The sequence below is a fragment of the Schizophyllum commune genome, assembly GCF_000143185.2.
Source record: "Schizophyllum commune H4-8 unplaced genomic scaffold SCHCOscaffold_2, whole genome shotgun sequence".
Taxonomy (NCBI): domain Eukaryota; kingdom Fungi; phylum Basidiomycota; class Agaricomycetes; order Agaricales; family Schizophyllaceae; genus Schizophyllum; species Schizophyllum commune.
In genome coordinates this window covers 2330479-2357781 of record NW_026089539.1, presented here as the reverse complement: position 1 = coordinate 2357781, position 27303 = coordinate 2330479, and the positions used below count along the sequence as shown (strand labels likewise).

Genomic DNA, 27303 nt, shown 5'->3' with positions numbered 1-27303 from the left:
CTGCAACGATTCAGAAGAGCACACGCACATTCGACGAGGAATATGAGTATGAGCGAGCCAAGACTATTGCCCACACGGTGAGCGATCGGTTAGTATGCGAGATACGAGGGACGCACATTATAAGGCCCGTCCACCGTCCTACATTATTGTATCGCTTCTGCACATCAGGCTTCGTCAAGCTCTCGAACGCGTCCTGCAGGAGATGACAGAAGGCGGTGGATAGTATGACGCCTAAGATAGAATAAGAAGTATGACAAGAGAACACAATATGAAGACTCGCCCGTTCCGAAGTGCTTTCCTATAAAGAATGCTAGCCCAGGTATCCTCAAGAAGGGGAGCTGTTTTGAGACCCCTGGGAAGGTCACCGCTGAGGACATGACGTCGTCAGCGGCGCGATCGCAAGCTCTGAGTTTGCAGGCGTACCAACAAGAGAAAGTGAGAGTATTAGGAAGATGACAAAGATGCGCTCCTGCAAAGGTGTCTCGGGGATGTGTACGAACATCGACCTGAGGTCGTCGGTGGTGATGGGGAGAGAGGGCGCCATGATGTGATGCGCAGACGCTGTTCTCGTCGGTAACGTTGAGCCCGAGCCTTATAGTCGTAAGCGCGCGCGCTTTCGCTGGCCGGAGAAAGCCAGGGGGCGATGGAAGAGAGAAGCAAGCCCACGGAGGCTGGGCGGCGATGAGGGCAGTATTCAAGTGGTGCTCGGAGCTTCGGTCCGCATAGGCATCACCGGAGCGGTCCTCAATTCGCGGCCGGCCAATCAATACGAACACATATTGCCCGCTTTCGTACCCTTCAGACAACGCAAAGCGCGCACTTTCTCGTATAGCTCACAGTCCGAGGAAGCTAAACAGTCGCATCACGTATCGTACACCCTTCCATAGCTTCTGCTCCATACCTCGAAAGTCGATATCAGCACCTCCCCAGTTACACTAGGCTTACAGCTCACTCTCGTCCCGCCCGGTCGCGTTCTCCCCGCGCCCCTGTGGCTGCTCTGACATCTCGAAGACAATGGTAGCACCGCCAGCGACCCAAGGGTGCTTGATGGTGAATTCACCACCGGTGAGGTCAAGCGCCCTCCGAGGAACTGCTTCGCCATCCACGAGGATGGATTTGACATAGGGCTTGTCCGCAGCGCCCTCGGCCACAACCACGAGCGTCCTGTTTGAGGCGGGCTCGGACGCTGAGGGCAGACGAATCGTAACCTTGTCGAAAAAGGGTCTGCCGGGTATCAGGTCAAGAATGCCCCTCTGTCGAGAACAGGTGCCACACTCACGAGCCGACGACGTATTCGGCCGAAACGGGGTCGACAGGGTAGAAGCCCAGGGCGCTAAAGATGTACCACGCGCTCATCTGCCCGCAATCTTCGTTCTGAGGTGAGCAGTCAGCATGGGGTGCACAGCAAAGTCGATTCAGAACTTCGCTCACCCCGCTGAGACCGCGGTCCGTGTTGTTGTAGTTCTCCCGCGCGACCAGGCGTACTCGCTCCTGCGATTTGTACGCGTATTCCGGTCCCGCGAGCGCGTATAGGTAAGGTACGTGATGGGCGGGCTGGGGAATTTCGTCAGCGAGAGTCTTCAATCATCCGAGCGGTCCGCGGACCTCGTTACCAAAATCAGCATGCCCACTGTCCCAGAACTCATCCAGGCTTTTCACGAAGGCAGCCTTGCCTCCTCGCTTCTCGATGAGGCCAGGTATGTTATGTGCGACGTCGAAACTAAGTCCGCATCAGTCCTCGACCGGTTTGCGAAGGGGTCAATCCCCGCGGCTCACCTGTACACCCATTTATCGCCCTCGGTCCACCCATTCTCTTCGCCGGCCCAGGTGCCATCCGCATTCTTGGCTTCCATATAGCTTGTTTCGTCATTGAAGAGCACGAGCGATGAGCTGATCGCCCGGTTATAGAAGAAGTCAGTCGTGTTCTCCGGTTTGCCCAACGCTTTTGCGAGGATGTAGATGGCGTAATCGTCGTCTACGGGGTAGGTTAGAGGGCGGCCACAGGCAGTCTTGGGAAACCCACAAGCATAGCCTAGCGTGCGTGATGCGCTCTCCGAGTGTATGTCATCGGCGACCCATCCTTTGTCTGCGTAGACAGTCGACAGTCCGGCACGCACTTCATAGTCAACATTCTGAAGGGGAATAGTCAGGCCGCAGACGAGGACACCTGCATGAGTCTACGTACTTCCTGACGATCATCATATCTGCAAGGGCATCAGTGTCGCGCATTGTTACTCCACAAAGTATGCTCACTTTGTATTGTAGTCGTTCACTGGTGGGACTGTCCCGTCCTTCAGCACCGCTTCCCATGCCAGATCCAGATCAAAGTCCTTCACGCCTTTCGCAACTGCTTCCGCAACCATAGAGTCCGCGTGAGTGGCGATCTGCACACTATTAGCCGGGCTTGCCAGACGCGAAGGGCCAGTGCCACAAATTCACCATGATGTTCGTTTCTGCAAAGATCAGCATCTCGCAGCGCGAAAAGACTCAGACAGCCTACCAACTATGTTCTTCCACATTGGGAGCCAGCCACCCTGCGTGCATGATAAGCGAGATGTGCGGACTCCAATTGTCCCTGCTTACTTCGCGGTAGTCCTGGAGCATGCTGGTGATCATGCCCGGTACACGCTCCGGAGCCATAAGGATGAGCCATGCCCATTGAGCGCGATACATGTCCTAACTGCAAGTCAGTGATTGACCGGAGCAAACATGCAAGACCTACCCAAATAGAGTAGCCATCGTACGAGACGCCCTCATGCACGCTATTGTCGTAACCAGAGTAGTACTTGCCGTCCTCGTCTTGCTCGTATGGATACTATTGACCACAATGTTGGTGACCGCGCACAAAAGTCACGTGCGACGGACCTGCAGAGCATGGAATGCCGCCGTGTAGAAGACGGCCAGATCATCATCGCTCTTCGCCCCCTCCACGTCGATCCTTCCCAGCTTCTCAGCCCAAGCAGACCGCGTCTTGCGCGCAGTATCTTCCAGAGTCGTACCGTCTGGGATCTCGTTGTCGACATTCTTGCATGCCTGCTCCGTCGAGATGAATGACACGCCGACGCGGACATTCACTGTCAGGCTGCCATTGTCGCTATCCTCCGGCGCAAAGCGCGCGTATGCGGAGACGAGAGGTCCTTGGACCTGCACGGTGTCCGCCGGTAGCGTAGTACCGTTCTGCAACAGACCGTAGGAGGCGAAGTCGCGATCGAAGCGCGCGCAGAAGTAGCCCTTGAATCCGCTAGCGGCCTCGTGAATAGAAACCGGGTCGATAATCCAGTCCTGGCGCTCAGCATTGTAGCCTGTAATCTGGCGACGCGAAGCATCGACTTGCGCCTGACCCTCTGGGTAGGTCACATTCGTGGGTGTGGAGGTGATGATGGACGGACGCGACGCCTCGATGAGGACGTATGGATCTCGCGCAGTCTTGCTGTCGAGAGTGAATCGTAGATGACCGACACGCGAGGCTGGGAAAGACGATTGATGTTAGCTTGCGAGAACGCGGTCTCTGGCAATGGTACTTACTTGCGCTTTGTTCCGCCTTCAATGTCCCCCCATTCAAGTCCAGATCAGCGGCGTAATAGCTCGGACTGAGCACTTCTCGTGCTTCCCGCTCGATGAACTCCATTCCACGATCCTTGAATTGAGACTTCACATCCCCCGAGCCCGGCACAACGACCACATTCCCGCTCTCGCCCATCCAGATGGCAGGCTGATGCGTACCCTGGAACCCATGAATCGAGCTGTCCGTTGAGTTGTACGGGGTCATAGACACGTAGTTCTCGCGCGTCTGAGCGACCCAGCGCGTCATGGCGAAGGGTGGCGCGGTAGAAGGAATCATGCCGCCTGAGCCATTCGGCGTGTCGCCACCATTCCCTATGAGAGGGTTGACATGATCAACTTGGAGAGACGGAGGGTCTGCGAATTCAGGAGGGAGTGTGGCCGCATGGATGAAGGGTAAAAGTAACAAGAAAACCCGCAACCTGAACGACATGAACCAATGCGGGGAAGGACTGGAGAACCTGTCTTCGGCCCGGACCGACCGAAGCTTGTGCGACGGCAAGCGCCGGAGGGCTCGCACGGTTCAACTTCTTGACTACGACCACCGTTCACGCCCTTCCGCAAGCCCGATGTACATACTCTTACTAAACCTCCGCCCTCTGCTTGTGGACGCTACGACTATGGATTTGCATCTGGCTACCCTGTGCTATGCGGGACTTCCATCGCCGTGCTCCCAGCCTGCGCCGCATCTAACGGAGGCGCACGATTGTTTCCGGCCTCTGAGGTGTATAGGCCCGCGATCTACCACAGCTCGTGCTCTGGTATATCCTGGGAACGACAGGAGAGGATGGTCCACCGGCTCAGCGCATCTAATCTGATATGACAGATGAACTAAGCCTCTCCTACGTGATTCCCTCTGCCGAACCACGGCCGAACTTGCTTCACTTTGGTCGGTGGCAAGACCGCGGAAAAGCCCCAATAATTCTCGCTCGACGTCCCACTATATAAACCTCTACCTATGCTGCCTATCATCCTCATCCCCTCTTCGAGTCTTACAACTCAGCAGTCTCAGCTCAACCATGTCTTCAACCGACGTTCTTGTTGTGCGCGTTCCTCATTTGTGGCAAAGACACGATTTCTGACCTCCGCCGCACCTAGGTTGGCGGAGGTCCCTCTGGCCTCGTCACCGCCCTCTGCTTGGCGCAGAACGGTCTTCGTGTCCGCGTCATTGACAAGCTCACCACCCCACGCCGCGGGCAGAAGGGTTCTGGCATCCAGGTAGGCCGCACGGATTTACTGCCTTGAGACATCGCTGAACGCGCTGTAGCCTCGTACACTCGAGCTCTACAAGGAGCTCGGGCTGCTGGATGACCTCGAGAAGCGGTCGGGCTTTCCGCAGCCCATAGTTCACTACAAGTTGCCGGGTGGCACCGAAGTCCTTCGAGAGTTCATCATGATACCTTATGTCGAGCCTACGCCTGACACTCCATACGTATGTCTTCATCCTCTCGTCCTTGACCGCTCTGACATATTGTTCCACTGCAGTCCAACATCCTCATGCTCGGTCAGGACCGTCACGAAGAGTTGCTGCGCGAGCACCTCGAGCGCTACGGCATCAAAGTCGAGATGAGCACCGAACTCCTCGACTTCAAGCAGGACAAGGACGCGGTTCACGCTCGTATCGCCAATGATGGTGCCGTTGAAGAACTCAATGTTGCCTTTGTCGTCGGAGCGGACGGCGGTCGCAGCAGCGTGCGAAAGCTTCTCGGTCTCAACTTCGAGGGCGAGACGCGCGAACTGGATAGGATTGTGACCGGTGACATGGTCGTGAAGCCCGGTCTCGCACTTGACGTGAGCATCATTTCCCCGTCCTTCGCCATTGCCATCTTCCGACATACACTTCTATAGAAATGGCATAGCTGGGGTGACGCGAAGAGCAAAATGTAAGTCTATACCTCTACCTCAATGCGGCATTGAAGCCTGGATGCTAACGGAGTACAGGATCCTGTTGCGCCCGTGCGAAGGCGTCGATTCGGACAAGGTGGCAGTCATAGCGAGCGGGCCTGATCTCGATTACGACAAGGTCGCCTCCAGTGGGGAGGAACTCGCTAAGACTTTCTACAATATTTCCGGGCGTACCGATGTTCTGTTCGGGGAAGTCATATCGTTGTCTGTCTTCAGGTGAGCTTGCGTAAATTTTGCAACGCTCGTCCCAAGCTCATCACCACTATCCGAGGCCAAACATCCGTATGGTGAGCAAGTTCGGTGAGGGACGCGTCTTCCTGGTGGGAGGTCAGTCATGACAGTGGGGCGCCTCCAAAAACGCATGGTGATGTCGTTGCAGATGCGGCGCACACCCACAGCCCCACTGGCGGTCAAGGCATGAACTCGTCCGTACTGGACGCGGTCAGTCGATTGTCTATGCTACTTTCCTTGCATATACTCATACGTACACAGGCCAACCTCTCCTGGAAGATGGCTCTCGTCTTCAAAGGCATCGCTCCCCTCTCTCTCCTGGCAACCTACAGCGATGAGCGTGTGCCCGTCATCCGCGAGATGCTCGGGCGAACGACGCGCCTCCTCGACCGCACGATGCGCCCTGGCGAGAACCCCGACGAGGGCTGGTTCCGCGGCGGCCCGCTCTTCATGCTCGGTATACACTACCGCTGGAGCTCCCTCGCCATCGACGAGCGCCGCGAGCCTCCCGTCATAGACGAGCGGGAGAGCGCGTACGTTGGGGCTCATGGCGTGTGCGCCGGTGATCGCACTCCTGACGCGCCCGTGGATGGGGATGTCGTCCAGCTGTTCGACGTCTTCAAGATCACGCACCACACCGTGCTCGTCTTCTCCAAGGACTCGCCGTTCGTCGATGCAGTCACAGCTGTGGTCGAGCATTATCCGAAGGGCCTCGTTGACGTTGTAGCGATAACGCCTCGCGGTTCCGCGAAGGGGACCACGATGAAAGCGACCCACACGGTAACGGACAAGGATGGCGTAGCCTACAAGGCATACGAGGTCGCCGATGATCCAACCATCGTCGTCGTGAGACCTGATGAATTCATTGGGGCCATCGTGAAGAACGTCGACGGCATGAAGAAGTATTTCAAGCGTGTCTTCGTCTAAGGCCTAGTGGGGTTGCTTGCTATGATACCAACCTGATGTACCCTGATAGTGGCCGTAGTATTGCTTGTGCATTCTCGCATGGATGATGTTCGCCATAAGATTGAAACGCACGTGCAATTCGAGATGGCGTAACATTCGATGGGCGCACTCCCGAGAGGCGCCGTTCGCAGGCTGTGGGTTTGGGCGTTGTCAATGACATCTCAGTGGCAGCGATAGCAGTATGTCGCCCTGTGATGCTTCCCGAAGCGCATTCTTCTCGAGTGGGAACGTACTTGAAGACGGCTGCGATGGTCAAAGGATAGATGCATTGATGATAAGACAATACATGAAGCAGAATGCAAACGGTAAAGTTGGCTCATTCTTCCGCTAGCCATTGCTCGGCGAGCACCCCTATATAGGGTAACTGGAATCGAACAAGCCCATTCTGTGATGCGTCGGTGAAAGCTCTGTATCTGTCGAAGGATGAGCGAAACTGAAGAACGAAGTCAGGTCGCTGGACGTACGCCATGAAAAGTTCCGAGCCGAAAATACATAGGGTCAATAATGTCCGCAAGAATCCCCAGAAATGCAAGAGGGAGAATAATATGCGCAGTAGTATGAGGGGGGCTGTCAGAAGTGCTGACTGGTATGCTGAAGGTTGGTGTCAGAAGAAGGGCGAGAGTATAGTGATGTAGACGCACCATGAAACCGAACGAAATCGTTCTCCGTCTCAATGATCAGTAGTACTAGGGCTACGGTCACGATTAGCGGCTGGATATACGACAAATAGGAAGAGGACGCACCCGAGACCGGCCCCAGTATATATGCAAATGCTGCCAAGATATCGACGCGCATTCCATATCGCGTCTTCCATTGGTTCTGCTGGCTCTCTGCATCCTCTACAGCACCCATGCCGCCTGACGCGCTGTCACCAAAGGTAGGAATGCCGCCGGATTGATATGATGTGGTTCCATATACAGGAGAGACGACATTGGTGTCGGTGTTGGAGGAAGTGTGACTGGGAAACCATGGTCGAGAAGCTCGGGACGTTGATGCGCGTGCAGCAGGGTCATCGGGTGGCGGGGTCTGGGTAAGTAGCTCAGCATTGTACTGGCAGAGCATGTAGCTAGTCACTCACATATGCCGCGAACGACGCGAATTCAGATGACATGACCACCGATAACAAGCGCCTAACCGCTGGACCTGACAAGGAGGAGAACAAGGACACTTGCTGACTCAGCAGTATATTGCAATGACGTTTAGACACCTCGGGCCGACTGGCCGACAAGGCACAAATAGCTGAGGCTCACTCGGGTTTCGCTCTGACCTCTGAATACGATTCTGATTCGGCTTGCTTTCGTTCACTCTCCCTTCAAGGGGTACTTGTCATAGGTCAACATCGGCAACGAGTTGTTCGTGCGAGGGAAACCACATGCATAGTGATGTGGCGCTCGATGAACAGGGAGATCATTGCACGGCCATATGCCTACCCGTCGGAAGGGCCGACGTAGAAGACAACCATAGTCAGTAGCCACAGATGTTCGGGACATTCAGCATCCAGTATGTTTTCTCAAAGCATCGATGGAGACCATGAATTTGGAGTCCAAGAGATTGATGGAAGGCACAGCGTTTAGACAGCAAGGTACTATAGGTATGGCATAGCTGACCGTTCCGACAGAGAGCTGGTGCATTTGCGAGGCTTCAAACGCAGATGAAGGCGCAGGGAGGAGGGCGCATCGGCAGATGCCGAGTACTGTGCAGTTCGAGTGGCAGCCACCGATCACGTCAAGAAGAGTCACGTGGTATGCCCGGATTTGCCGTCGATTAGCTGTCCCGCCGCCCGAGCCTCAAGACCCACTGGACGACAGGTAAGCGCTGCCGGTTGGTCGTCTGAATCTGTTCTGATCGCTGTGTACAGCAGCGCGGAACACTCAGCTGCCCAAAATGGTGAGTTATAGCCGGAGATATGCCCTTTGGACTGCCTTGTCGAGATGATAGAGGGATCAGTGGCGGGCGACTCACGCAGCCAAGCACACGATACGTACTGGCAGAAATAACTGACGACGTTCTATAGGCCGACAACAACGCCCCCGTCACCCTGCGCACGCGCAAATTCATCACCAACCGTCTTCTCGCTCGCCGTCAATTCGTCGTTGACGTTCTCCACCCTTCCCGCGCCAACGTCTCCAAGGAGGAGCTCTCCGAGCGCCTTGCTGCCGTCTACAAGACAGACAAGAAGCGCGTCGTGACGTTCGGCTTGAGGACACACTTCGGTGGCGGTCGCAGCACGGGCTTTGCTCTCATCTACGACGATGAGGCATCGCAGAAAAAGTTTGAGCCCCGCTACCGGTTAGTGCGGGTGCGTACATTCCCCCTTCGCTCGCTTGCACATCCTGATCTATCATCACAGTCTGGTTTGGCTGAGAAGATCGAGAAGCCGTCGCGTAAGCTGCGCAAGGAGCGTAAGAACCGTGCGAAGAAGGTGCGTACCACGACATTGCTTACAGCCATGCTTTTCTCACCTTCTCTCAGTTGCGCGGCACGAAGAAGAGCAAGGCCGCGGAGCCGCCCAAGAAGGGCAAGTAATGGTTGCGCGAGTGTACCATCTTGTACGGGCGTGCTGTGTTGTACATTACCCCCCGGCATACTTCTCGTATCCGCGCCGCTATGCATATGCTGTCGTTCACAACCGCTGTTGCAGCACTCTCGTCCCCATGTCCCGTATGTCCTACCATACATGATCTTATGCATATGTTCAGCGAAAGGATTTGCTCAGTCGTCAGTCGATCGAACGACAGAATGCGTCGGTATGTTTGTCAGAATTTACAGATTCATTGATCCAGCAACCTCCATCGGGCTCAGCACGGTACTGCGCATGCACATGGCAATCGGAGCCAAGCCATGTACCCGACATCGAAGTGCGCTAGCCGTGGTGAACAGAAGGGCCGCTGGCAGCTTGCCAGATCCTTCTTCGCCAACCTCTGCGCGGCTATAGGCGAATGCGATTGACGACTTGATTCGGTTTCCCATCGATCGAAGTTCGCCCGCCTTCGCTCACGTTATAGGCGAACCGTCGACCAATCGCCTTGTCGCTCCCATTACAAACAGCGGGCGACACGGCTTGTCGTCCGTCGCATCCCTAGGGCCTGGACTCCGTGCAATGGACCCATGTCAATATTCAGTGGTATATAGTAGCGCGGGGAGCGCAGGTCATCCGCTACCTGCCCATTCACTTCCATCTGAAGCTGCGCAATACTCGCAATGGTACGTCCCCCTTCTAGATATGCAAGTGCTTGAAAAAGAGGATACTAATCTTTTCGTAGAATAACAACACAGACCTGAAGGGCAAGACTGTTATGGTCACGAATGTCGCGAGCAGCTCAGGCAGGAGAGTGGCAATGCTGTTCTCACAAGCCGGCGCGAAAGTCGTAGCAGTTGACCCAGACGATATATCGGGTCAGAAGGTCGCCAACAGCATTCGCGCTGCCGGTGGTGAAGTAATGTTCGCAAGTAAGTCCTACCACTTTCGAAGAATTCCGAGGCGTCAGACTGACCGTTCCTTGGTTAGAGTGTAATATGACGGAAGAGAATGAAGGGGAGGCTACTGTGAGTTCCATTTCGTGATAGCTTGTCTCACAAGAGATTGACGTCGTGTAAGGCTGAGGCGGTCGCGAGCTTTGGGTCTCTTGATTCAGCCGTAAACATCGTTTCCTGGGGCTCACATTGGCACGGCGAACTGCTGGACCAGCGTGTGGATAGCGATGCTTTCCTGGAGACCTGTCTACGAGGTCTAAGAAATTGCCTGGATACGCAGACGGCGTACATGAGGAAGCATACGAAGGGCGGCTCTATCACTTTTGTGTAAGCTCGTTGTTTGACCGGGCGCGTCTAGCACTGACATATCATCGATACGTATAGCCGTCAATCCAACACTATGGCGGACTTGCCGCAGTTTGACCAGTAAGCAAGACGTACGTGTATTCTCTGAGTGTACTCAATGTGTTGGCTAGGGCCCTCATCGATCTCGTACGAAAGGCATCGAGAGTTCATAAGCAAGCCAATATTCGGTAAGATCTCTGCATTGTTCTGAAGTGAACCCTTACCTGGCTCTTCGCAGCATAAATGTGGTTCTGGAGCCCTGGAGAGCGCCGATACTGACCAGCCACACGTCTACGGACTCATCCCTCGCGCTTCACTTGGACGCTCTCCACGATCCAGCGAAGAGTTGTCTTTGGCTGGCGTCCGAGGCAGCTTCCTTTGTAAATGGCTCCGTAATCAGTTCAGAGTCTGGCTATGCGTACGCTTCCTGAACGCCTATCTGATTTATACCCCTAAACAATCTCCCTACTATCAACAATGGAAGTCGTCAGCGGAGCTCTGCCGTAGGTCGGACGATAACGAGGCGTTGCACTGACGATGCACAGAAAGATGTGTGCTACTGCGCACGCGACGGAAAGTCCGTCGCCTCAAGCCAACTCCTCGTCCGCAAATATGGCCACCTTCGGTACTCCGTCTTCCCCGATGACGCCACGATACATCCCCTCACAGTTCATCGGCATGGCCCCTGAAAAGAGTGTCATTGGAAGGGACATCAGGTCGCCAGATGTCGAAGACTCACAATTTCCCTCTGAATCCAGGGCTATCACACCACCGTCACCGCCGTCCCTTCGCAAGCTCTGCATAGCCTTGACGCATGCGTCCTTGAGAGAGAGGCCGGCATAACGAACGAGGTGCGAAATGGTCGCGCCGGTACTTTGACGAATGAAGTACTGCGAGGCATGTCAGCTTTTGTGCACCGGTTGAGGAACACGCACTCACATCGCCGTCACCAGTACCGGAGAGTCCCATAGCGTACGTTCTTGCTAATTTTCCGGTGATCTTGCGCACGAACGACGTCCAGAACCCCCCGCCCGCTTGCCACTGCTCCGCCCAGAACCCAGCACCCATGATTGGGGTATCTCCAATGCGACCAGGAAGCTTGTTCGTTCGGCCACCTGTCGAGGTGCAGGACGCGATGCAGCCATTGATATCGAGCGCGACGGCACCGACCGTCCCTTTCGGGAGTTCTTCGAGTGGCGCAAGGTCGCCTTCAGCCTCCGACCTCTTCTTCTGAGCAGGCGGAACTTCTTCAGGGAGCCCGAGCCCCCGCCGGTGTTCCTTCCAACGTTTCTCTGTCCAGAAATAATCTTCGTCCACGGTTTCGATCCCTAGTACCTCGCCCAGAGTCTCTGCCGCCGGTGCAGACAAGAACGTATGTGGCGCGAGCGAAGGGTTCAGGTACAGTGCTCGTACAAGCTGACACGGATTCTTGATGTGGGTAAGGAGAGTGGCACCTATGCCGCGACGCCCAATCGGGATGTCTGGATGTGCAGCTGGTGGTTTTGATAGGGTGATGGACGCTTCAAGTTCGTTCTTCAGCGATTGTCAGCATCGCCCTTTCAGAGGTTCGGATCCGTCCCTCGAGCCACACTCACCCTGCCATCCGTATTGAAAACAGCTCCCTTTCCTGCGTTGAAAAGGGGGCAATCTAAAGGAACTTAGCATGCAGTCTCGACTCGGTCAAGCAATGGTGAAGCTGACCCTCGAGAACCGTTACAGAGGCCACGACCGCGTCCATTGCCTCTCCTCCCGCGCTCAATACCTAGTCATCGTCAATGCATGCCATTCACGATCGCGTCCTCGCGGACAAACCTCGTGACCGGCTTGCAATGCACGACGTAAAGTGCTTTTGTATGCTGCACGCTGCTCGGGCGTAGAACCAGCCTTGGTCATTGTTCCGGCGCCGCCATGGACGACGAGGAGGTAGCGGGGAGACATGGTGGACGAAGTCAGGGAGCAAGCTGCCTTATCGTTGCGTCGTGCGCATGGCCATGCTTCAGTGGGCCGCGGCGCGCGAATCCCGACATACATCCCGCGCCATGTTTCTTATCACGAAGGGCCGCCATTTCCAGCACAACATCGATGCATAGAATTCGAAAACAATGCATGCCTACAGTCCGATAGAGTGTGAGTGGTATAGTACAATGCAGCCAAGTAAGTCTAGTATGTAGTGCAGACGTGAAATTAGTTCGTGTTGCCAGTCTGGGTGACCAGCGTGGCGGAAGCCTCTGGTTCTCGTCTCTACATGCACACGCCCAATACCGAAATGCCGTTGGGGCAGTCCGGTGCGCCGACGAACATCGGCAGCAGCGACCGCATAAGGGGGTCAAGGGCGTTGATGAGGGCGTCAGTGAGGTTCTCGATCGCGTCCAGCGTGAGCTCGAGAAGGCACTTGATCTGGTAGACAACTGGGACATATTTCAGAGACCGGTAGCAACAATTTGGAATATATACTCACTAGGGCCAAGGATGGGACCAAGGATAGGGAGATTGTCGACCAGAATGGTCGTCGCCTTGAGGACATCCTTGTGAAGGTTGACCACATTCTTCATCAGCGTCTCAATGTCGTTGGTACGATCGTAGAAGGCGAGGCCCCTGTCAGCGCCTGCGGTCTGCAGTATCTCCTTGATGCCGAGCACATCGAGCTGGAAGTCGTTGAGGGCAGTCGCGCACTTCTGCTGGAAGTCTGCGTCCTGGGCAGCGCTAGGCGAGTACGATTGCGCGGAGAGACGCTCTGTAGATCCCGTCAGATGGAAGATCCTGGAGAGCAAACGATGTATGCGCACTGTACGTAGCCGCGTTCTTGCGAGCGCTTTGGTAGCGCTGGGCCAACAGCGTGTACTGATCAGCGCGAGGCTGGAGAGAGGATCCCGAAGCAGCGCTAGTAGCCTGAGCCGCGGCAGAGCGAGATGAGGCGTAGCGAGAGAGCTCAGACGATTCGTGGTGCTTGACGCGCATGCTCTTGCCTGGGGTAGATGCCGGGCCGACGTTGTGCGAGTAGTCAGCGACAGGAAAGCTGGGCTGAGCGATAGGAGCTGCCATGACCATGGATGTCGTTCCAGACGAATCGTAGCGGCCGGCAAGGCCGAGAACGGCGAGCGCGAAGAGAATTGAGCGAGCGGCAGACGGCATTGCGAGGCGATGTGGTGGGCGAGGACGAGTTTGGCGGGGAAATAGGACCAGAGGCGACACGGAAACCGACCTTGATGCAGATGGCGGAGGGACGGAACCCACGGAATAGCCTATTAGGCATCTTATACTTCGCCCTCTGTTGCCCAATGTTTGTCTCGTCCTGATTGGCCAATCGTAAGGTCACGGGACCGCGTCACAGACAAACATGGCACGCGCGGCCTCTTGCCCAAGGCGTACTACCGCCTGCTGGGCACCATGAAAGGACGCGTTACTACTAGGCCGACAAATCAGCAGGCGAAGAGATGCTGGAGAGGATGCCGCTGACCTTGTAAGCATTACCGGTATTCGCGACCGGCTTCGTTCGGCAACGCCAAGGTGAAATGTGATTGCCAAAGGCCGTCCTGCATATTGTACAACAGCAAGGAATGCGCTTAAACCATGCGAGAACCGGCATAGATTCTAGCGGAGCCCGTAACACCGTGGCTACAGATGCTATCAACAGGGGGTGCAACGTAGAGCACAACGGCACGAATAGACATACAGCCCACGACACAAAAGGTACCAATAAACTAGCCTAACATACGTACAGGCGTCAGAAGTCCAGTCAAGCCAACCAATTTGGCGATTGTCGGGAGAGAAAGATAGACAGAAGGATAGTAATCGGCCTTCATAGATGGTCCATGGGATTGGGTATCATCCCGCTTAAAGGGCAACACAGCTCGTGCCGTCCAGCGAACGGGTGTAGCCAGCCGTGCAAGTGAGGACTGCATTGTTATCAGAAACTGATGCGAAAGGATATACATGTGGACCGCACCTTCGCACGCGCCGGCAGAGCATTGAACGTTCCAGGCACCCTCGATAGCCGTGCAGTCCTGACCCTCTCCCTGGGAGGGGCAACCACCACAAGCGGTGAGGTCCGTCGTGATGTCCGTGCAGTCGAAGTCGTCGCTAGTCAGGCCAGCGATGCGGCACGCAGTGAGACCCTTGGGGCAGCTGGAGACCTCACGGTTGGCGAGAGAGCGCCTGCCGCGGTGGTGACCGTTGCCGTGGCCGTGGTTGAATCCACCCGACGGGGTAAGGGTAGTGGTAGTGGGCGGCGTCGTGGACGTAGTAGTCGTAGGGGGGACACAGTAGCCGTGGTCGTTGCTCCACTTGCAGCCGCTGCCGTGGCTGGTGTGCGTGCAATCAGGCTCCTGGTCGTGGTCCTGCGTGGGGACGCAGGATCCGATGCTGTTGTGCCAGTACCACTGGCGCGGGCACTCGTTACCGCGGGGCGGGATGCCATGGTTGTGGCTGTCGCCGCCGCGAGTCACGCAGCAGCTCTTGCGCGAGAACCTAGTGAGGAGATCAGCACCGTAGGACATCCACAATACAAGCGAGCGCACCAGAACTCGTGCGAGGCACAGTTGCTGGCGTTGCCGTTTCCGGAGTGGGCAAGCACAGCCGGGAGGGCAGCGGCAACGAACAGGATAGATGTGGCGATGCGAGCGAGGACGGCCATTGTTCTATATGTACGATCTAGTGTTCAAGGAGTGACAGTCGCGGGCGAGCGCGGTGGTGGGTTGGGGGCAAGAAAGCACGGGAAAAACTGACCAGACGGCCTCGGCCACGTATTTATATAGGGCGGCAGCCCTGGGAATGGTCGAATATCGAGATGGAACATGTGTAGATTGATCTCCTGATGGGCACCTCGATGCAACTTAACAAATGCCGAGGGAGGACAAAGGGATGGCGATGCTGCGTGACTGTCTTCCTCGAGATGGCATTCCGTTGTAGTGAGAGAGCGCCAGAGATGCAACGCTTGCAAAGCCGCATAGTTTCTATCCTGTACACCTTCCGGGACGCAGGATAGTGTGCTATACGCCTGCAGGATCAGATGCGTCCTGAACTCAACCATGCACATGACCGGGTAACCACGCACCGACGGGGATAGAACGAGGCACCATCAAGTCCAACGATTCAATGGCCCTCGAGGTCCTCGGCGGCCGGCTTATAATTTCGTCGTCGAGGGTATACCAGCCTCGTCTCCTCAGCGCAGTCCCAGCTGTACGTATCGTCAGAGTACTTCTCAGAATGCGAAAGGAAGGTGCATTACTGAAGTCCCAGGGGTTTGTGATTCTTCACTGCTCGAAGTCAGTCGCCAGGGGCATCTCGTGGCGCTGGCAACAACCGGTGTTCTCTGTCCCTTTCAGTAGAGAGCTGTAGGAGATCTCAACCCCCCTAATCCACTTAGAGGTCTAGAGGGCCAACCTCAGCAAGAGCAAGCGATGATTGACGATGCTTCCCTGCTGTATCTCCGGTTCGATGTGCGGCCAGCGATGATGTCGAGCCACATCGGACGCAGGTATTCGGCATGACACGACGAAAGGTGATCGCATATACGTGACGAGAAAAGGCCGCCTCCCTCCGTGAACATCGTCGCATGGACCGGCGCCCAACGGTTTGCAGGCGGGCGCATCCAGCGCAACGTCAGGAGAGCCGCGGCCGTCCCCCGCGCGCTTAAGTACGCTACCGCTTCACTGATGGAAATGTAGAAGGACCCACTTCGCCAGCGGGCGTCGACCCCTGGGCATGACCTTCAGTCAGTCAACCAATGATAAGGCGATCAAGACAATACCTGAGGTCACCAACGCGGCTGAGACGGATCCCGTCGTGCATTGGGCCGCATTGTATGGTTGCCTCTGAGCGCTTGATGCTCCAATTTTGATAAAAGAGACTGCAGCAAGCGCGTCGAACTCGCGAGGTAGAAAGATCCGATACAAAGAAATTACTTCGACATGATACAGCAGAGCCATTATCTTGTATTCGACTATAAAACATGGGAAGGCGACCTTGTCAGCGTCCGTGGTAAAGACAATATAACCTGTGTGGAATTTAGGCAAGCATTATTGAAGGCAACGAGGTCGACGAACCTCTCAAATGCTAGACAACGCCTTCTGCAAAGCCCGCGACGCAAAGTATCTCACATCCGCATCCTGATCATTCCGCATCTGCTCCAACACCGGGATAATGCGCTGTTGGATGAGCGTCTTGCCTTCCGGATCGCTACCGTACGTCGCGGCCAGGACCTCTAAGCTTTTGGCGACATTGAAACGGATGTTCGGGATGTCGTCTGTGGCGCGCTGCAGCAGTGGATCAATGATATCGGAACGGATGATGTCGATGCTGAGGGACGGTGCAATGGTCTATTGAATTGTTAAATAGGCGAAGGAATTGCTGGAGAGATCCCTCACGGTTATCGCCTGCACAGTGGTCATACGGAAGAGATAATTGGGGTGTTGGCCCATGGACATGATCTTGGGAACGATTGACGTGCGGGCCCATTCGACGCCGAAAACGTCCGTCAATTTCTTCAGGTTAAGCGTGGCGGACTCGCGAATGCTGTACACCGTGTCGCCGAGCCAGGACATACAGAGGTTGCCGAGTTGCTCGTCGAAGAACGCTTTGCCTAGCTGCTTTGCTAGAAGAGGGATGTATTCGATGATCGCCTGCCGGACGCGCCACGACTTGTCTTCGGCAAGTTCGATGATGGCGGGCAGGAGGTTTTCGGAGAGTAACTCGATGCCGATGACTGGCGAAGGGGAAGGTCAATACAGAAGATTTCAAAGAGATTGGTAAGAACGTACCGGAATCGACTACCTCGAGCTTGCTGATGATGTTCAAGCGCACCTCCGGGAAGTCATCCTTGAGCAGAGTGAGGAATAGAGGAAGCAGGAACTCTATGGTCGACTCTCTGCCCAGCAGAGGAGCCAACCCGGTGATCTCTTTCGCCAGAGCTGAGCGGACGTGCTGAGATGTATCCTGGGCAAGTGCTTGTACGCAGGGTATGATGCGCGAGACGATACTGTCCTTGTCAAGCAGCTTCGAGAAGCCTGGACTCGAGTCAGCTTGATGTATGGCACTGATTCTCCCTCATACCTGGAATCTGGCTGGAGGCGGCGCTGCGCACTTCGGCCTCGTTGTCTTTCAGCAGCGCGACATATTGGTTGAGGAGCTCGGAGCGGACGAGGTCGGTGCCAACCGCTTCTGCTAGCTGTTGGGTACGTCAAGAGTCAGTGACAGCGCATACATACAAGCTGATATGTGGCATGACGCACCTCGTTGAAATGACTGGCCGCCATGTACCTCACGCGCCAGCTCTTGTCGGTGATGCTGCTCGAGATCTGCTTCAGCAGCTGGTCCTTCACGTCTGCCGGAGACATGCGTCCAGCGAGAACGATAAGATCTTCGACGGTCAGCAGGCGCACGGAGTCCTGATCGTCAGACTGAAGTCGCCGGTAGATAGGCAGAGCATCAGAGACAACGTGCTGCGCAGAAAAGCGCTTGACAAGTGGCTGTGGACTGCGTCAGTGTCGATAGTGGCGGTCGGGAGGTTAACGCGCTTACACCAAGCCATTTTGCGGCGGCGCGGCGAACCATCGGCGTGTCGTCCGAGCCCAGGGCCGCGTACGATTTCCTGAGCTCATCCTGCAATGGAGCCGAGACTTTGTCGTATACAGGAGGATAAAGAGCAGCCGAAGTCGTCCGCGACGTAAACCACTCTCCAGAGGACAGGCGCTTCAGCAAGGGGATGTAGTGTTCCTCTATCTGTGCCGGGGACATAACGTCTGCGATGTGGGTTATGGACTCAGCGGCCTAAGAGACAGTTCAGAGATATTCCAAGGACAGGAGCAGACTACGCACCTTGTCCCGGACGAGCGTTTCTTCGGTTGAGGACAGCGTCTCGAGCGGCACGAGGAGGAGATGCGCATAATCCTTCCCGCCAATGTATTCCTCAAACCCACGCCCCAGCTCCTCCGCCAGAGCAAGGAGTACTTCGTCCTCGTCGTCCATCGACTCTTGCAGGAATGGAATGAGCTCATCGCGAGCGCGATCGGGGCCAAGGGCAAGCGCTATCGTGGGGATGCTGTGGATGGCGTTGAGGCGCAGCTGCACGTCGTCCGAGCGCAGCTCATCCATGAGAATCGCAATCGGCGCGATCTGAGGACGTGGGCGAGGTGCTCGTCAGCATGCAGCGTGAAGCCGCGGTAGCGTCGCGCACCTCTTCGGCGCTCATGCCTTGATCCATGACTCAATCGTGGTTCTTGGTCACTGGTTAATGGGATGCAAGCCACAGAAAGTCTCTGCGGGCAGGATACGATGGGGCACGAGAGCACTTGAGACTAGAAAGGGCGTTTTGACAGAACGGGATGAACGTCGGTCACAAAATACGGGTTGTTTACTCGACACGTGCACGAGCTTGCCTTCTACGGACAGTTGCGCACTTGGTCATACATGTCCCCTAGCAGCTCACAAACGCGCCTTCATACCGGATGCATCATGCAGCAGTAAAAGAGAGTGTCACTGAACACAAGCAACTGGATATGCGCTACAAGAACACAGAGAGCAGCCGCGTATAATACATTTGGCCTAACTTCGATTTGATGATTGCATGGCCATCTACAGCTTCGGTTCGAGGACTTGCTGACCCACCCAAGTCTTCTCACCGTCGAGCTGAACGAAGCCACGGACATGGCCCGGCTCGACGCAGACGTATCGCTTCCTGCATGGATAGTGTTAGACCGAAGCCTTCAGGAACGACTTCGAAGGCATACCATCCTCCATCCTCCATATCGGACATGCTGCTGCCCGTCTCCTGTGGGTTCCAGACAACCACATCCTTGAGGTTCGTTGTACGGATCTAAGCGCAATGCACATGCTTGGTGAATAGACGACACCAACAATTGATGAGTACTCACGTCCAATCCACCGCCAGGCCATGCCAGCTTGTACTTTCCAGGAGCAGCCTCGTACACCGAGTCGGTTGTCTGAAATGAAGTTCAGAGACCTGTTCGCGACCAATCCCTCCGGAGACCAACCTTTTTCACGTCGACCTCGTAACGCTGCTCCACTTTCGGCGTTTTCCTGGCCTCCTCCGAGGACTCTGTCTTGTCGTAGTATGACAAGGCACTGAGAGGAGAGATCGTGACTTCATCTGCAGGAGCGCGTATATAGTTGTGGAAAAGTGCTTGGAATTCCCAAGGCTCTGGAATTGCGGTTAGCTTCTTCCGAGAACGCCAGTCAGAAGACTCACGGGTCGACGTGTTTGTAACGTGCAAGTCGGTGCTGAGTTGGTGTTCTGCCAAAGTAACGACATAAGCCAGGGAGAAGGGCTTGTCAAACACCCGCTTTATCTCTGGAGTCGGGTCAAGGCCTGATAGGTCAATTAGCGCGCCTGCTTAATGTTGCGACCGTCCGGGCTTACGAAGTCTCACGGAGACCCCGGCATCGTTGTCCATGACAATGTGGTCGAAGGTCCACTTCGAGGACCGCGCGAATCCATGCTGGGGGAGGCGCAGGTGGTCGGGGTGACTTGGTGGCCCGAAGCAGGGGAAGACGACAGGTATCCCACCACGAACAGCCTGTGTGGAGTAAGCACTGGAGGAAGCGGCAAGACCCATAGTAGCACGCACTTTGGACCCATCGAGAGCAGCCTTGGCTGAAAGGAACAAACGCTCCTCGCCGCCGACCTTGTATGAGATAACGGATGCACCGTACAGCAGAATCTCGACGCTAGCACCCTGAACAACGAAGTCGTCAATATCCGGACCCTCGCAGAGTGGACGAAGAGCCCACCTTAGGGTGCTTCAGAACTACTCTATCGTTCGTTTGTTCGACCGGCATTTATGATGTTCTGTTCGAGCAGAAAGAGTAAGCGAGCGCGAGCGCATATCGATATGGCGCGCATATAAGGGAGATGCACATGACGTCATCAATTCTCGGGCCGGTTCTCGTGCTTGACCATTATTCGACTTCGCCGCACTGCTACCAACATTGAGCCATCCTGGAGCTTACCCTGTGCCGAAAATCTCTGTCCATCGTCACGGGCGGTGTCATTACTGACCGATTGAAAGACAGAGCCACCTACCCGGTTCTCTATGGACCTCGAATGCGTCATAAAACGCATCAACACCCTGCAGTCATACGCCGACGAGCTGTCCGGACGTATCCTTGGTCTGAATGCTCGGCAGGCAACAAAAGAGTGAATACAGTTGGTGAAGGGACACGCGTACAGAAACGGTATGGGCTGACTGCCGTTCGTACAAGACGCAGTAGCTCAGGCCGACTTCGAGCCACCCGGACTCGAAGAAGTACCGGCTAGATTGAGGCCTTCAGAATAGCTCCAAAATTCGGTCTGATCCATAATGCTCTCCAAATTCATAGACAGTCTCGGCAAGATGCCTACCATTGCGAGAAGGTCGAGGAAGCGAGCTTTTGTGTCCGGATATACGAAAAGTTGCAGAACGTCGAGGATCTGAATGTGCGCGTATCAGTATGAGGTAGGCGGAGGCAACGCAAAACTCACATGTTCGTCCAACACAGCTCTCACATACTCTAAGGGTACATCGCCGGGCTCGACGACATCCGAATTCACTTGGCCTGATCTCGCAGGACCCGGCCTGGAAATGCCAGACGAAGACCGAGTCGGTTGCCTTGCAACAGCATTGCCTCGTAGAGGCTTCGCCGGTTGCGACTGTCCTAGCCATTTCCTCCACACCTCAAGTATGCGCCCATCCCGCTTGAGACGATGCATAGCAGCACGGCAGCGCACCCAGTCGCTCTCCGGATCGCCGACGAATACAGGATTGCCATCCATGATGCGAATCGAACCGGATACGGTACCCATGGCAGACGGTGGCTCAAGGGATGGCGCAACCGAGCGTTGATAATTCCTGCCTGTGCGGTCGTCCCATGTCCCCGCCCATGAGCGATGGTCTGACGATCCGTTTCTGACGGACTCGGAGGATCCCTCTTCGCTCTCGTCGTCGTACATGCTGGTATCGCCGACGACTGCTGCCAAGTTGGCGCTCAGTAGATCCGGTATCAACGGGGATTCATCTGGAGTAGCTTGACCCTCGTCGACGCCTAATCCCTCAGCACGAAGGCGAGCCTTTGCCGGCCGGTACATCAGCCTGATCCAGCGTCGGCGTCGTACGAAGCCACCAGCGGACAGTCTGCCTGCCTGAGTGCGCCAGTGGTGGCTGCGAAACACCCAGTTGTATTCGAAACCGTCATACTGGACCTGTGGAGTTCGTGAACAAGGCGTCTAAACGGCGACGAAGCGAAAGCTTATTACCTGCCTATCCGTATCACTGCTCATGTCAACCATCCATTTCTTCGACAGCCAGCGCCACGTTCCATCCGGCAGAGGGAATTCATTGAAGGACAATGCTCCTTGTGACCTGACACGGCCTCGCTTTGGTGCGGTGTTGACAGGAGCGCTGCTCGACGGTACAGTCGCCGGGAATTGAGGTGCAGTGAAGGGTGCAGGGTCGAAGGGCAGCAGGCCCATGGAGGAGTAATAGGGTATCGAGAAAAATGTAAAGCTGCAACGAGCGCTCGTCAATACACCCTTCCATGCACGTACGCCGCACTCACCCTCGTTGATTCTCATACAGCACTGCCCACTGGAATTTGTCCCGGTACTCATCCTCTCCGCCATCTAGATGCCGATCGTCGAGCGAAATCCCTTCTCGAACATCCTGCTTTGCCTTCGTACGTCCAGGCGGCTTTAGCAGTCTGCGGGTGCTAGCCGAGAGATCGCGACGCAGTCCCCTCGTGCGGGGTGCATCGCCAGCGAGCTCCGGTGTTTCTGACAGGAAAGAGACGCTCGCGTCGCTTTCTGCACCACTCCGCGCGCGCGTGGCCTCATGTTCTCGCGAGCGTTGTCGTAGGAAGTTCGGCAAGCTGGGGAAGTGCGATCGCTTCGCAAACCGCTGGCGAGCTGCGTCAGCCGCGTGAGGGTCGTCCTGCGTAAGGGTAGCCGGGAGAGGTGTAGATTCAGAAGAGAGGGCTGCATTGGAAGTGGAGGCCATGGAAGTAAGCGGCGGGGCAGAGGCGAGGGGCGGATGGTCACCACGCGATTCACCGCTTGGTGTCATCGAAAAGCATGTTCAATTGTGAGATCTGACGCTGGCAAAGGGATGCGTGTTCAAGGACTAGGCGGTGATTAGACTGTGGCGAAAGTAAAGGGAAAGAGTGGAAGGCCACCAAGGCTCGGAAGGACAAGGCGCGAAGTAAGCACGGAGACGCCCAAGCGAGACCGCGTGGTAGTGATCATCAAACAACGTGGTTTCTCTTCTAACTGGATCAAGAAGGAGCTCCATTTAGACAACCCTTTGTTTACGCCACTCTCAGTTCGGAAGCACTTTATGCATTTGGCCAGTTGCAGTGCTCAGGTTCTGACATAGGCAGGACAACAATCCAACGAGGTAGTACATTGTTGTTTGTTATGTGGAAGGTGATTCTGCTCCTCCATCCATCGCTCTGGATAGAGGCGTTCTCGGCAATGGCGTAGTAGATGGTGAAGTATTCACCTCCCGTCTGCGCTTCCAGAAACCAGCGTAGGGTCCGTTCAGCATGAAGGCGAGTGCCCATCTCGATAACCCGCGGAGGGAGTCAGGATGATGTACACCCGCCGTAAGGAGGCCCGCCATGGACAGAATCAAGGCGGCTCTGCAGAAGCTGAGCACGTATGTACCAGACAGCATGAACGAGAAAGACTTACCCCTCGGTGAGAGTCACACTCCGGCCACCCCTGCGAAGCCATCGATGTGGTAGCGATGCTCGAAGGGCTCTGGGAAGCACGTATAGCGCCATTTCACCCCGTCGCTTCCCTTGCTCGATCCAAATGCTGCTGCCGCACATCAAGCAGCCCATAAGGATGTCACCGTAGGGGCCATCCCAGTAATCAAAGCTGATAAAAGGTAATGCGCGGGCAAGAACAAGCGTGCGGGTAAAGCATACAGAGTAGAAGAACAGAGAAACGAAGGATGAGAGAAAGAGCGAGCTGCGCATAGCACCCAAGATGGCCCGTAGTACGAGCTGGGGGCGCAAAAGCGTCTTGGGTCGCGTAAGCAGTATGGGAGCAAAGTGGACGGGGATGTACATGGCCACAGCGGCAGCAAAGGCATGCATCAGGCGGACTGCTGCGTTGCCGTGACAGCTGCCGCCGACACCGACATCGCCGTGCACCAGCTCGCACGGCAGGCCACCGATCCCAGAGCGACCTTCAACCCCAATCTTGCTCCAAACGCGATCTGCAGTCGGTCCACCGAACGCTGGAAGTATGTGTGGGTCGCCCCACGATGCGGGAAGGCCCAGGTCGCTCGCATACGAGGTTAGGATGTTTTGGTCTGTACCACGCAGGTACGACCACTCCCCGGTCCCCAGAAGTTTGAGGGCATCGAGAAGGCGCTGGTCGACGTTCGCCAACTTGCTGATCCAGTGCACGTACGCGCCAGGAAGTCTGAGGAGATATGTCAGAAACACAGACCGCCAGGTGTGAAAGAATGGACGAGCCTATGAGGCGCGTAGAAGAAGCACCACATAATCCTGCAAATCGTCAGCTCATTCTGCCAGGTGCAAGGTGACATACTCACCTTGCGCTACACGCCCAGAATACCAGAGCGTCTATCCTTGTAGTCAGGCGTCTCCTTTTGACTGCAGTCGCTCTCTCTTTTTCCTTGATCAGACGTTCCGTCAGATCATCACCCACCCAGTCTCTCGACCCCTTCCGCTCGAGTTCTGCCTTGACATGGGCGCTGCCGGATCGGTGAAACACCACATTCTGGACCAGAGCATCCATTGCGCGCACGAGCAGCAGCAAGGTGAGATCCAGAGTGGGCGAAGGATCGCGTTCCTGCGTGCATCTTCGATCAGTACTTAGCCAACTGGCATGGGCTAGCACGCACCTGAGCCTGGGGCACCGTCATCGGAAGAAGGCTGTCCTTCGCCGTCCTCTTCTTCAGATGGATGTTCCTATTCCTGCCTGACCTTAGGAGCGCGTATCCTACAGCAGATGCCAGCGCATTGGATATGAAGGCCCGTTGGATAAGCGTGCAGCGCGTGAGCAACGTTCTGAGGGCGCCAGTCGCGTCCCATTTTGCGTCGGACTCCGCTTTTAATGCGTATGTTCCCCATAGTTGGTTCAGGGCTGCGCCCCCCGCGACGGCGAGGGTCATGGAGAACGCGAACCCGTCGTGGCGGAATTCGCGTACCAGAACGCGTCGAAGGCTCGCAAACGCTCTTGACCGTTGGACTGCATCCTTGGCACGGACTACGGCAATGATTGTCGGCACCAGGGAAGGTGTGAGAGACAGGAACTGGGCGAGTGCGTATGTTCTGAGCGCGATGTGCGAAGGTCGCGTGGGATCATCGGAGAGAGAAGGCAAGTACCGGATGACGCGCTGCAGCCAGGTCGAGAGCTGTCCGGATGAATAGGACGCGTCGACGTCGTCCTCCTCTTCTCTGGCCGGCTCTACGATAGCTGGCAAGCTCATCGTGGAAAGCAGGCTTGTACGGATTTCATGTTGCACTCGACATGCTCAAGGTATCAGATGACACGTGAAAATCGGGCGACTGCAGGACACCCGACCGCAGATCAAGATCTCTGTCACGACTACCGACTGTTGTCATCCACGACTTGATTGTATGTCTATCTGCTGAAGAATTTCTGGACGAAGTAGCATTGCTCATGCGCGCCACAGGTGTAGAGTGTGGTCGTAGAACGAGCAGCTAGCAACGATGGTTTCGTCCACTGCCGTGCTGTACGACCAATCCACACCATACGCCAGAGACTGATGCTCGTCGAAGCGCTTGATAATCAGGCTCTCAGAGAAGCCGGCTTCGTACCTCAAGACCTGGGATACAAACTTGAGCAAGCCGCCCTTGGAGAAACAGTACGCCCTACCTTGAAACCATCGTGCATGCACGCTACGGCCAGGTCCATTGATCTCGAAGGAGAGGGATTCCATTTGGTTCGCCAAGCGCCACCACCGACGTCTGACTGTGAGAGGGCGGTTCGCATATTTCTTGCGTCGAAGATACGGACGGAGTTGTCGTAGCTGAGGTGTCAATTGAGAACAAAAGCAGTTTGAGTATGAGCAGAACCAATAGATCCTGACCTGCCTACTGCAACGATATGTTCGATGTGCGGGTTCGTCTGTATCGTCGTAATGCCGGAGTCAAACCTAGGTTGCGCTTATTGAAGCGTAGTGCCAGATGAAGCAAAAAGGGTCGGCTCACCTTCTATTGACGAGGGTGGGCTGTGTGAAGCCTTGCCTGCAGTCCCATACTTTGAGTGTCAAATCGTCGCCGCCTACATGCGTAGTTCAGTCAAGCTCGCGGCGCATTCCATGAGAACAGACCTGAGAAGATCGTATCCGAATTCCAATAATTCCAGGCGGCAATCCAGGGCTCATAGTCGTGGCCGTGCCAAGTTTCGGTGATGGTCAGCTCAGACTCTCCCGGACGCAGCAGGACCAGAGAGCCATTGGAAAGGGAGACAACCAATGATCCCAGGCTTCAAATGTCAGCCACAGTACATATTCTATATAAGGATGGATGTACCTTCCAGGGAAGCGACGATTCGACCAATCAAGGGAGAGACAGAGCGTGTCCTTGGACGCGCAAGGTATCGACTGCTCTTGGTGTAGCCTTCCCTAAGAGAACAGTCAGTCGACGATCAGTGCACAAAATCCAAAGAAGGCCCTACGTCTGTGGCATCATAGCGGTGGATAGTGACATGCCCCTCAGAGTCGGCAATTGCAAGCATGCAAGAAGGAGACGAGTTACACCTTCCTAAGTTAAATTATAGCCCGGAAGGCATGGGCAATCAAGGGCACATACCACTTCATGTCGAGCACCGCTGGGAGATCAATCTCTTGGACAGGCTGCCTGGAAAAAAGGTTCGAGAAAAATGACTGTATGAATTGATGAGTACATACAGTTGAGATGCATCGGTAGATCCAACTTCAAAGAGAAGGCATTTCCCTCGCCTGACTTGGGGCTTGTTGAGGGCCGTTTCTTCCTCGGTCTGCTTCTCGAGGTTATAGGTGCCGCAAACAAAGACATCGTTGGAGTTTCCGCCTGGGCAAAACTCGACACTATCCGCTGGCCATACGGTGTCGTAGCCAGGGCGAGGATCAGTAGGCATGATGGTGGAAAAGAACAAAGATCTCCAAATGGAGCCAGCCGGCCCATGCACGTGGACCATTGGCGCGAGAGCTGACGCAACGTGTCGAACTGGACCTCCTTCGTTCCCCAGTTTATTGAAGAGTACTATCGCGCCCAACATGGACTTCGTGCAAGGACTGGACCCCTCGAAACTCGTTCTGGCAGAGACCGTATGCACATATCGCGTATAGACCCGGTCGGAACCGCCTGACGGTTGCTGCAGGCGCTGTCGTTCCTGCTCAGCCCCTTCGCCGCGCCGCCGTACAATCTCCCGATCTTCCTGTTCGGAGCATACGCGCAAGAGAATGCCGAGGCAGCGCAGTCTCTGCAGACTGTACGTACGCACCCTTACGCTTCATCGCGGTGTACTTGACGCGTTCGCAGTTCACTGGCATGCTGGGCGTGTCCGCCATCTTCGATATCGTCTGGATGGGTGCGCACTCCTCCAATGTATCGAGAAATCCACATTGAAACGCGATTTAGCCCGTCATGAGCAGAATGGCTTCATCAAGTTCCTTACTGTGATCCTGCTCCTTCTCAAGGTGCGTTGGTCTTCCATGTTCCCCAAACCCACTCAAATTCGTGAAGATCCCTACGTTCGCTGCCTTTGGCTTGGCCATGCGCCAGCGCGGCTCAGGCCTTAACCTGCGTGGAAGCGATATCACTGGCCCGACCGGTGCGTTCTGAAAGTAT

General features: G+C 55.6%; 17 protein-coding genes across 17 annotated transcripts; 4 read left to right on the top strand and 13 right to left on the bottom strand.

Annotated features, from left to right (window-relative positions):
- Positions 1–10: 10 nt before the first annotated feature.
- On the bottom strand, positions 11–377 carry SCHCODRAFT_02488262 (uncharacterized protein; the record flags this gene model as incomplete). Its single annotated transcript, XM_050342894.1, has 2 exons — positions 11–231; positions 266–377. 2 exons carry the CDS (start codon positions 375–377, stop codon positions 11–13), a joined length of 333 nt encoding a protein of 110 aa, XP_050202306.1.
- Positions 378–733: 356 nt separating this feature from the next.
- Positions 734–4006, bottom strand: SCHCODRAFT_02611674 (glycoside hydrolase family 92 protein). Its single transcript, XM_050344489.1, has 14 exons — positions 3526–4006; positions 2866–3467; positions 2723–2815; positions 2584–2676; positions 2501–2534; positions 2440–2453; positions 2254–2384; positions 2186–2204; positions 2024–2132; positions 1777–1975; positions 1606–1720; positions 1432–1554; positions 1280–1374; positions 734–1224 (listed from the first exon to the last, which is right to left on the bottom strand). Exons 1-14 carry the CDS (start codon positions 3992–3994, stop codon positions 942–944), a joined length of 2379 nt encoding a protein of 792 aa, XP_050202305.1. The 5' UTR covers positions 3995–4006; the 3' UTR covers positions 734–941.
- A 311-nt stretch (positions 4007–4317) lies between these two features.
- On the top strand, positions 4318–6693 carry SCHCODRAFT_02611672 (uncharacterized protein). The gene is made up of 9 exons (XM_003037236.2): positions 4318–4604; positions 4660–4779; positions 4829–4993; positions 5047–5352; positions 5410–5444; positions 5503–5682; positions 5738–5793; positions 5846–5907; positions 5959–6693. Exons 1-9 carry the CDS (start codon positions 4581–4583, stop codon positions 6622–6624), a joined length of 1614 nt encoding a protein of 537 aa, XP_003037282.2. The 5' UTR covers positions 4318–4580; the 3' UTR covers positions 6625–6693.
- Positions 6694–6906: 213 nt separating this feature from the next.
- SCHCODRAFT_02566332 (uncharacterized protein) lies at positions 6907–7825 on the bottom strand. Its single transcript, XM_003038566.3, has 5 exons — positions 7742–7825; positions 7407–7689; positions 7305–7355; positions 7128–7254; positions 6907–7076 (listed from the first exon to the last, which is right to left on the bottom strand). Exons 1-5 carry the CDS (start codon positions 7772–7774, stop codon positions 6980–6982), a joined length of 591 nt encoding a protein of 196 aa, XP_003038612.1. The 5' UTR covers positions 7775–7825; the 3' UTR covers positions 6907–6979.
- A 612-nt stretch (positions 7826–8437) lies between these two features.
- On the top strand, positions 8438–9370 carry SCHCODRAFT_02611665 (uncharacterized protein). The gene is made up of 5 exons (XM_050344488.1): positions 8438–8475; positions 8525–8550; positions 8678–8962; positions 9014–9085; positions 9136–9370. Exons 2-5 carry the CDS (start codon positions 8548–8550, stop codon positions 9187–9189), a joined length of 414 nt encoding a protein of 137 aa, XP_050202304.1. The 5' UTR covers positions 8438–8475; positions 8525–8547; the 3' UTR covers positions 9190–9370.
- A 264-nt stretch (positions 9371–9634) lies between these two features.
- On the top strand, positions 9635–11205 carry SCHCODRAFT_02161304 (NAD(P)-binding protein). Its single transcript, XM_003037238.3, has 7 exons — positions 9635–9867; positions 9927–10113; positions 10172–10209; positions 10262–10464; positions 10522–10563; positions 10614–10670; positions 10721–11205. The coding sequence occupies exons 1-7, from the start codon at positions 9865–9867 to the stop codon at positions 10911–10913; spliced, it is 723 nt and encodes a 240-aa protein (XP_003037284.1). The 5' UTR covers positions 9635–9864; the 3' UTR covers positions 10914–11205.
- SCHCODRAFT_02566323 (N-terminal nucleophile aminohydrolase) lies at positions 10720–12513 on the bottom strand (the record flags this gene model as incomplete). Its single annotated transcript, XM_003038567.2, has 6 exons — positions 10720–11167; positions 11222–11372; positions 11422–12015; positions 12078–12130; positions 12184–12244; positions 12295–12513. 6 exons carry the CDS (start codon positions 12511–12513, stop codon positions 11070–11072), a joined length of 1176 nt encoding a protein of 391 aa, XP_003038613.1. The 3' UTR covers positions 10720–11069.
- Positions 12514–12723: 210 nt separating this feature from the next.
- SCHCODRAFT_02486494 (uncharacterized protein) lies at positions 12724–13614 on the bottom strand (the record flags this gene model as incomplete). The annotated part of the gene is made up of 3 exons (XM_003038568.2): positions 12724–12890; positions 12941–13216; positions 13269–13614. The coding sequence occupies 3 exons, from the start codon at positions 13612–13614 to the stop codon at positions 12724–12726; spliced, it is 789 nt and encodes a 262-aa protein (XP_003038614.1).
- A 273-nt stretch (positions 13615–13887) lies between these two features.
- On the bottom strand, positions 13888–15242 carry SCHCODRAFT_02611654 (uncharacterized protein). Its single transcript, XM_050344487.1, has 3 exons — positions 15000–15242; positions 14429–14949; positions 13888–14378 (listed from the first exon to the last, which is right to left on the bottom strand). The coding sequence occupies exons 1-3, from the start codon at positions 15113–15115 to the stop codon at positions 14317–14319; spliced, it is 699 nt and encodes a 232-aa protein (XP_050202303.1). The 5' UTR covers positions 15116–15242; the 3' UTR covers positions 13888–14316.
- On the bottom strand, positions 14997–15661 carry SCHCODRAFT_02161288 (uncharacterized protein). Its single transcript, XM_050341956.1, has one exon. The coding sequence runs from the start codon at positions 15515–15517 to the stop codon at positions 15140–15142; it is 378 nt and encodes a 125-aa protein (XP_050202302.1). The 5' UTR covers positions 15518–15661; the 3' UTR covers positions 14997–15139.
- Positions 15662–16330: 669 nt separating this feature from the next.
- Positions 16331–18825, bottom strand: SCHCODRAFT_02611649 (ARM repeat-containing protein). Its single transcript, XM_003038570.2, has 9 exons — positions 18656–18825; positions 18298–18594; positions 18001–18249; positions 17712–17948; positions 17533–17647; positions 17241–17486; positions 16848–17185; positions 16527–16799; positions 16331–16477 (listed from the first exon to the last, which is right to left on the bottom strand). Exons 1-8 carry the CDS (start codon positions 18680–18682, stop codon positions 16530–16532), a joined length of 1779 nt encoding a protein of 592 aa, XP_003038616.1. The 5' UTR covers positions 18683–18825; the 3' UTR covers positions 16331–16477; positions 16527–16529.
- A 122-nt stretch (positions 18826–18947) lies between these two features.
- Positions 18948–20331, bottom strand: SCHCODRAFT_02611646 (galactose mutarotase-like protein). Its single transcript, XM_003038571.2, has 8 exons — positions 20230–20331; positions 20067–20174; positions 19859–20015; positions 19688–19807; positions 19473–19639; positions 19353–19421; positions 19209–19294; positions 18948–19156 (listed from the first exon to the last, which is right to left on the bottom strand). The coding sequence occupies exons 1-8, from the start codon at positions 20275–20277 to the stop codon at positions 19054–19056; spliced, it is 858 nt and encodes a 285-aa protein (XP_003038617.1). The 5' UTR covers positions 20278–20331; the 3' UTR covers positions 18948–19053.
- A 288-nt stretch (positions 20332–20619) lies between these two features.
- SCHCODRAFT_01037142 (uncharacterized protein) lies at positions 20620–21562 on the bottom strand (the record flags this gene model as incomplete). The annotated part of the gene is made up of 2 exons (XM_003038572.2): positions 20620–20908; positions 20960–21562. The coding sequence occupies 2 exons, from the start codon at positions 21560–21562 to the stop codon at positions 20711–20713; spliced, it is 801 nt and encodes a 266-aa protein (XP_003038618.1). The 3' UTR covers positions 20620–20710.
- A 138-nt stretch (positions 21563–21700) lies between these two features.
- On the bottom strand, positions 21701–22535 carry SCHCODRAFT_01080071 (uncharacterized protein; the record flags this gene model as incomplete). Its single annotated transcript, XM_050340985.1, has 2 exons — positions 21701–21980; positions 22033–22535. The coding sequence occupies 2 exons, from the start codon at positions 22533–22535 to the stop codon at positions 21701–21703; spliced, it is 783 nt and encodes a 260-aa protein (XP_050202301.1).
- A 348-nt stretch (positions 22536–22883) lies between these two features.
- On the bottom strand, positions 22884–24368 carry SCHCODRAFT_02487171 (uncharacterized protein; the record flags this gene model as incomplete). The annotated part of the gene is made up of 5 exons (XM_050342871.1): positions 22884–23109; positions 23162–23902; positions 23926–23988; positions 24036–24295; positions 24348–24368. 5 exons carry the CDS (start codon positions 24366–24368, stop codon positions 22884–22886), a joined length of 1311 nt encoding a protein of 436 aa, XP_050202300.1.
- Positions 24369–25064: 696 nt separating this feature from the next.
- Positions 25065–26597, bottom strand: SCHCODRAFT_02611636 (WD40 repeat-like protein). The gene is made up of 9 exons (XM_050344486.1): positions 26382–26597; positions 26284–26331; positions 26150–26231; positions 26005–26096; positions 25803–25957; positions 25681–25753; positions 25560–25625; positions 25346–25499; positions 25065–25295 (listed from the first exon to the last, which is right to left on the bottom strand). Exons 1-9 carry the CDS (start codon positions 26588–26590, stop codon positions 25128–25130), a joined length of 1047 nt encoding a protein of 348 aa, XP_050202299.1. The 5' UTR covers positions 26591–26597; the 3' UTR covers positions 25065–25127.
- A 132-nt stretch (positions 26598–26729) lies between these two features.
- Positions 26730–27297, top strand: SCHCODRAFT_02490368 (uncharacterized protein; the record flags this gene model as incomplete). The annotated part of the gene is made up of 5 exons (XM_003037239.1): positions 26730–26780; positions 26834–26944; positions 26995–27043; positions 27094–27152; positions 27199–27297. The coding sequence occupies 5 exons, from the start codon at positions 26730–26732 to the stop codon at positions 27295–27297; spliced, it is 369 nt and encodes a 122-aa protein (XP_003037285.1).
- Positions 27298–27303: the final 6 nt, after the last annotated feature.